The 7,823-nt window shown below is 39.7% G+C and overlaps 1 protein-coding gene across 1 annotated transcript in view; it reads right to left on the bottom strand.

The window, feature by feature from the left end:
- The window catches only part of ENTPD4 (ectonucleoside triphosphate diphosphohydrolase 4), a 23,487-nt gene extending 15,923 nt beyond the window's left edge, over positions 1-7,564 (bottom strand). Inside the window, exons 1-5 of the mRNA XM_007950841.1 lie at positions 7,557-7,564; positions 5,820-6,017; positions 4,884-5,089; positions 1,813-1,963; positions 658-761 (exon numbers count right to left, since the gene is read on the bottom strand). Coding sequence (XP_007949032.1) covers positions 658-761; positions 1,813-1,963; positions 4,884-5,089; positions 5,820-6,017; positions 7,557-7,564 — 667 coding nt within the window. The remainder of the gene's footprint in view (positions 1-657; positions 762-1,812; positions 1,964-4,883; positions 5,090-5,819; positions 6,018-7,556) is intronic.
- Positions 7,565-7,823: the final 259 nt, after the last annotated feature.

Raw genomic sequence — 7,823 nt, forward strand, 5'->3', positions numbered from 1 at the left:
ACAACAACAAAAACAAATGGTGAAAATATACACAACAAAGCATATGCCTATTCAACAATTTCTATGTGCATAATTCAGTGACGTTGATTATATTCTTCAAGTGTACATCCACGCTTGCTATCTTTTTCCAAATCATTCTACCACAACTAAAATAAACTCAATGCCCCCCTAAGCAAAATTTTCTTTTTTTCTCACAAATTATTTTTTAAGTGGCTCAATGTTTTGAGTAATAAAAACCATTAACATAAGTAACTAATTTAGCCATTGAAAAATTGTAGTATTTCAAGGCTGTGGTTTCCCCAATTTTTTTTTTTTTTTGTGATTTGGGTGAAAGTTTACAGAGCAAATTCACTTTTCATACAGCAGTTCACATACACTTTGTCTCATGACACTGACTACAATTTACCACAATGCAACAGCTCCCCTCCCACTTCCTCACCATAGTCACCTCTTCCCTGTATCCATCCCTCCATGCACTCCTACCCCCCGAGCTATGTCCCTGTGCATACACAGCCCTTCTAGTCTCCCATGACTGTTTTCTCCAGATTTCCCAAATTTTAAGATATTAAGAGTAATGTAGTAGAGTTATACACTGGGGAAAACTGGATGAGCTTAACTTCACAATTTGAAGTTGATGTTGAAGATCAATATACCAACCTTCTTGCTTCCCTGAAATGACTTCTGCATGGGAGTCAGAAAACAGAAAGTCGAAGTGCACAGGGATATCAGTCAGAAGGTCTTCCAGGATGGCTTTCTGTTGACTGTAAGGCAATCCGAAAATGTACTTATCAAAACACTACATTCCGAACTTTTGTTTTGAAAAGAAAAAAAAGGAGGGGGGTGGTGATAATGATAGCTCTGGTATATCCTATATGTAATGTTGTTGTTGTTTATGTGCCGTCACGTCGTCCCCAACTCATAGCGACTCCACCTTGGGTTTCTGATGCAGTATCACTACAGAAGTGTATCACCCAGTATTCCTTCCGAGGAGTGGCTGGTGGGTTTGAACCACCAGCCTTCTGGTTAGCAGTCAAGTGCCTTAGGCACTAAACTACGAGAGCTCCTCCTATATGCAATAGTTCATTTTAAAACCAAAGCAATTCATTGAAAAGATCGTGTATTCGAGGAAAGAATTTTCCAAATGAACAAGTTCTATGAGTTACATGATTCCTAGGATGGAGTCCCTGGATAGCCCAAACAGTTAAGTGCTCAACTACTGGCTAAAAGGTTGGCAGTTCAAACCCACCACGAAGACAGACCTAGCAATCTTGTTCCAGAAGTTCACAACCTTGAAAGCCCTAGGGAGATACTCAGCACACATGGGGTTGCCACGAATCAGAATTGACTTGACGGCACTGGTTAGGATGTGAAATTACAAAGATTCTTTTAATTAATAAAACAGGTTATTATTATTATTATTATTATTAATGAAAACTTTACTATTTGTAAAGGGAGGTCTGGTGGGGTAGTGCCTAAGGCATTTGACTGCTAGCCAGAAGGCTGGTGGTTCAAACCCACCAGCTACTCCTCACAAGGAAGATTGGGCAATCTTCTTCTGTAGAGCTATCACCTCGGAAACCCAAGGAAGGGCTGCTATGAGTTGCAATTGACTTGAAGGCAGTGAGTTTTTTTTTTGGGGGGGGTTACTATTTGTAGTCATCAACAAATACATTGAAAGATAGTCTGTGGGTTCTGACAAAATATTTCTGGTACCAATCCAGATTTGAAGAAAGAATGGCTGAATGTTTTGTTTTTCAAACAAAGTTAAACAGAAGAAGCAGTGCACAGGCCCACCCTCATGTGGAGTATCACCTTTCAGGAAGGATTCTCATCCCAGCCGTGCAGAGAATGTAGAGAGGAGTCTCTTTGTGTTTTGCTCGTGGCACATGCTCTGCAGCAAAGTTCAAGAGTGGAGAAATGTAATCACTGACTTTGTCTGGAAAGGTAGCAAATTCTGAAATGCCTGAAGAAACAAGACACTTTGGTTAAAAAGTAGATGCTTTAGCTGACAAGTTGTATTTCTTCAGGATGGCTCAGTTGAGAGAAATACAAATTATGTACCATGCTCCTCCAGTTTTTCCCTGTCCCTTTGGCCGCTATTTCCAAAGCCTCTCTACTTTAAGTGTTGATGGTATTATTTGTTCAGTCCTATGCCTGCTCCTTCTCAGTCATCAAACACAGAATTGATTGAGCATCTAGTATGTGCCAGGCACTTGGGATCAACTGCAAATGACTTCATCCCTGCCCTCAAGAAACATGTTTCTAATTTCCAGAGGCAACTCACTCACCCTCCTGGCTGCCATTATCATCTATACTGCTGATCTCCAAATCACCAGCAATCCAGATCTCTTCCCTAACCTCCAGATCAATATGTGGTAACTGTCCACTTGACATCACCATGTGGCTGTCCTCACAGACACACCAAACTTAACACAGCCAAATCTGATCTCACCTTCCATGACCAATCTGCTCTTAGTGCTGTTGTTACCTACCTCAATGACCACCATCACTAGCCACCCAGTGCTCCAAGCCAGTATCCTGGATAAAATTCCTCTCCCTCACTCCAAGACACATTTTGAGTTTCACAGCTTGCCTCTCCTTGGTTCCTTCCACATTATTTTACTTCTCCTTATCTTTTTCTTTCATAAATTTTTATTGTGATTTGGGTGAAAGTTTACAGAGCAAATTCATTTCCCATACAGCAGCTTACACACAGTCTCATGACACTGACTGCAATTTCCCACAATACAACAGCTCCCCTCCCACTTCTTCCCCATAGTTACCTATTCCCTCTTCCCTGTGTCCTTCCCTCCCATGTACTCCTGCCTCCTGAGCTGTCTATAGCCCTTGTATTCTCCCATGATTGATCTCTCCAAGAAGTGTATCTACCTAATGTAAATGTTCAGCTCATATGCCTGTCTTTTGTTTGGCTGGAAGCCACAGGTGTGGGTTCAATTCCAGACCTGAAGGGCAGTTAGGGGCCATAGTCTTAGTGGTTCCATCAGGTTCTACCAGACTAGTAAACCTGATCCTTTTTTTTTTTTAAGTGATTTTGAGTTTTGTTCTACATTATTCTTCTACTCTATCCAGGGTCTCCTACATAGATTCCCCCATTAAGTGGCTGACAGTGGTAGCCAGGCACCATCTAGTTCTTCTGGTCTCATAGTCATATAGTGTCCTCACCTCTTTTGGACATCACCAGTATCTGCCAGCCAGCTACCCTCTTATCCTCCAGTCTTGGGCATGCACCCATCACTCCCTACCTAAATTGTAATTTTCCTTATTTCAAATCCCTTCATGGCTCCTCATTGGCCTCCAAATAAAGCTCCATTCTTCAGAATAGCACACCATCCCTGTCTTCTATCTCCCTATGCTTCTTCCATCTGGCCTTCAGCTTATACCAAACCTCCTCCAGGAATAGCCTTCTGTCTACCTCCCTACTCTCCACCCCTTTTCACTTGGTGAACTTTCAGTCATCCTCTGGGTTACTTCTTCTGTGGAAACTTTCCCTAATAAAAATCTGAAGATTAGTTAAGTACCTCTTCTTTTTTTTTTTTTTTAAGTACCTCTTCTAAGTGCTCTCATTACATTCCATCCTTACCCCTAACTCTAGGTGTACCACTCATACACCCTATCTAAATTGCCTATTTACTTGCCTGTCTCATTACAATTGGAAGTTTCTTGAGGGCACATGTGTGTCTTATTCAAATGTATATCCCCAGCCCCCAACATAGTATCTAGCAAATAAACCAAAACCGAAACCAAACTCACTGCCATTGAGTTGGATTCGACTCATAGCAACCCCTCTTTGGGTTTCTGAGGCTGTATCCCTACAGAAGTAGATTGCTCAATCTTCCTTCCGAAGAGCGGCTGGTAGATTTGAACCTCCAGCCTTCTGGTTAGCAGTCGAATGCCTTAGGCCCTACACCACCAGAGCTCCTATCTGGCAAATAGTAGGTGCTTAATAGATATTTGGTAAATGAGTATCTAAGTGAATGAGTATTCCCAATTTTCTTATTTCATAGACTAATAAACTGTGACCCAAAAAGATTAAACTATTTGAATCAGCAGAAATTGGACATATATAATACTATTTCAACAGATAATTGAGCCCAATGCTAGGATTGAGTCTATTCAGTAAGGAAATTACTGAAACCTTGCTATAATGCTATGCATGGGAGTTCACGCTTCAGGACAGAGAAGTGCTATAAAAAGGTATTTAATTTCCATTTCAAAGACTCCCAGGTGTCACACCATGTTCAGTCTGACTTTAATCAGATTCTAGTATCTTCCCTGGGATGATGTAACTGCCCTTTTGTTCTAAAAGGACAATTCCATGGTATGAAAGTTTTCACCTTATTCCATGAGGGCAGTTCAATCACTGATAGAGCCGGGTATGTGAAGCTAGATGAAATGCAAGAGTTTAGCATTTCCCCAGTGCTTTATAGAGTACCCTATAGCTTTATTTTTCAGTATTTTGGTGAATTTTAAAATTTGAACAATATGATGTTAATCTTAAAAATGTTCCCAGATTGGAAGAAAGATTGGGCAATCTGCTTCCTAGTGATACCGCCTTGGAAACCGAAGGAGGGGTCGTTATGGGTCAGATCTGACTCCATGGCAGCGAGTTTAGAAAAAAAAAAAAAAAAAAGTTTCCAGATTAGAAATATATAAAGATCTAAAGGGTAGGAAAATAGAAAACTGGTTTTCTAATGGTTTTCACTTATACTTTGGAAGTGGGGAATAAACAATTATGATTATTTATCAATATTCTCTGTTATGTTTAAAGATAAATTATTTGCATTATTTAGAATATGTATGTTTGTCACAGAGACTAAAAGGACAGAACCCTGAAACCAATCACATGTTTATCATTCACATACCAGGTTTTATTTTCATAACCACGGGCTTTCGGTTTTGATCCCTCATTTGTCTAATATCCAAAAGATCATGAGGATTGCCATTATGCCTCGGCCAACAATAGACAAATATTCGAGACCCACTGCTACCACAGTCCACAACGATACCATAGTTCACGTTGGGGTTATTGGTGTCTGTAGCTTCAATGTCAGTAACTCGTGCCAAGTACCTTGTTCAGAAAAACAAACACATTTACTTAGACAGAGAATAGCATCCTACACCTACTAGACCAAAAAAAACCCAAACTTACTGCCATCGAGTCGATTTGACTCATAGCAACCCCTCCTTGGGTTTCTGAGGCGGTATCTCTGTGGAAGTAGATTGCCCAGTCTTCCTTCCGAGGAGTGGCTGGTGGGTTTGAACCACCAGCCTTCTGGTTAGCAGTGAAATGCCTTAGGCACTATGCCCCCAGAGCTCCCATTACCTACTAGAGAAGATGCAATAAACAAATGCCAAGTCAGTGATTTCTAAGCTGTGCGAGAGTAGCACCGCCGCAACATTTTTACAACTGCCAAGTGATTAAAGATTAAAGGAAAACAAGTGATGGTGGTGAAGATCATTTAAATCAGATACACACTCAATATTCCTTTAAAGAAAGTCGAACAAGTTCTGATAAACAAAACTCCTTATTTCTAAACTATCAACATTAACTCAAAAATCAGCTTAAAAACGTATTATAGAAGTTTATGTTTACATAATTATTGTAGGGCCTTTTATGATGTAGATTTAGTGCTTAGCAGCTAACAACTTTCAAGTAGTTTATTTTTTGTGCCATTCTATATTTAGTACTGAATCCAGTTCCTATAGTCAAATACTCCTCAAATTACAACCTAACTCCAAAAGTCTTAAAGCTATGAAATGAAGGGATGGTAGAAAATAAATGCTTTTTTACCTCTTACCTTTGAAACTTCTTGTCTCTGGATAGCCGCCCATACTTATGTCGGATTATGACAACAGAAAAGTATAAAAGTGAAACAGTAACAGCTAGGATGCTGATGACAATAATTTGGCGTAAATTGGTATTCAGTATTCGAAGACACCCCACCGGAGAGATGCTAAAATGCCAGGAAGCAGGAAAAAGGCAGGATATACCCATCCTGAAATTAAAAAAAGACTGCATTTTAAAGCAATCTGCTCCAAAAAGGCTCCCTCACCTAAAACGACCCTACAGTAAGGTACTCAGCTTGTGTTACCCCTATTTTCCTGCCTGCAGGCATCTGTATACTGTATCTTCCATATTGCTATTTTGCTACAAAAAAACTCATTATTATAAAATTATATGAATGAGAATTAAGACCTGATGGTTATGACACTTAGATTTTTTTTTAGAGCATTATGTAGATTTTTATTTGTATCCTGTTTTGTTTAAAAAAGGATCAGAGATAGCTTAGAAGAATAAGTTCAATAAGATAATATATAAAACAATAATGAAAGCAGGTTTAAGAATGATGAAACCAAAGGGAAATTATGGAAATGCATTATTATAAGGTAAAAAAACAAAACAAAAAACCCAAACTCACTGCCATCAAGTCAATTCGACTTACAGCAACCCCTCCTTGGGTTTCCGAGTTGATATCTCTGCGGAAGTAGATTGTCCAGTCTTCCTTCCAAGGAGTGGCTGGCTGGTGGGTTTGAGCTGCCAGCCTTCTGGTTAGCAGTGCTTTAGGCACTACACCCCCAGAGTTCCTTATTATAAGGTAGGCCTGCAAATTTTGCTGAGCATCCTAGTGGCTGAAACATTATCCAGTAAATTAGAAACTTATCAATAGCTCAGGAAAAACAAGATTTCTTAACACTGAATTCAAAGGCAAATTTCTCTCAGATGACCTGAGTGATGGGAGAAAATACCGTCTTTAACAACATTCCTGTAACACAGTCAATAAATGAGTTTTGTATGTCTAGTATTTTTAGGGGGAGCTCTGGTAGCATAATGCCTAAGGCATTTGACTGCTAACCAGAAGGCTGGCGGTTCAAACCCACCAGCCACTCCTTGGAAGGAAGGTTGGGCAATCTACTTCCATAGTGATACTTCCTCAGAAACCCAAGGAGTATATTTAGGAATATTCCTAAGAGACATTTTTGCAAATAAATGGCAACTTTTCTTCTCAGTTTATATGAGGAAGGAAAGGCTCTTTCTGAAACTATTAATAGGCTTAAAAAAACCTCATTGCCTTTAGGACACATTTATTGTATTACAGTTCATTTGTACACTCTTCTGTTTAAAGAGTACTTCTCACTGAAGGGGAAAGTACCCTGCTAACCCAATGAAATTTTCCACTTGTAGTTTCTATTCCCCATTTGGATTATTGGGTCACTCCATGAAATTCATCATCCCTTTCCCCACACCTCAGATGCTAATCATGAGCTTAATATAACCCCCTCTTCTATCTCAGCATCCATGCCCTTTACTGCGAACTCCATTAATCCCAGGGCAATCCACCTTGCACCATCACCTTCTTTCTGGGACAGGTACCCAGAATAACGGTATTAAACAAAAGTGTAGTACAACTTCCAACACTGTTCACTTGGGTTTTAGATTTGGGTTTTAGATTTGTTTTTTCCTCTTCTCAAGATCTGCTCCTGTGGTACCAAAATCTCAGGTTTTACAGTGCAAGTGACCAGGTACCATAACTCACCTTCCCATGCCGACAAGTCAGAATCAGGCAGTGTTCTGGGAGTCAGTCCTTCTCAGGAGTAATTATAGAAACAATGGGGTCCTCACAGAATTAGAGCCATCCTGTTTCAGAAAGTGAGAAAAATTACAAAGATGACACAATTGAAGAAAATGTCTATGTTCTTTACCAGGTCCTTGTTTAAAACCAATGATACAGAATCTAGTATTAATCCTTGTACTGGAACTTTTACTGCTAGAGATACAGGCCTAAATCAAGAGATGGTAACAG

The sequence above is a fragment of the Orycteropus afer genome, unplaced genomic scaffold (assembly GCF_000298275.1).
Source record: "Orycteropus afer afer isolate SDZICR_OR568_19922 unplaced genomic scaffold, OryAfe1.0 scaffold00289, whole genome shotgun sequence".
Classification (NCBI taxonomy): domain Eukaryota; kingdom Metazoa; phylum Chordata; class Mammalia; order Tubulidentata; family Orycteropodidae; genus Orycteropus; species Orycteropus afer.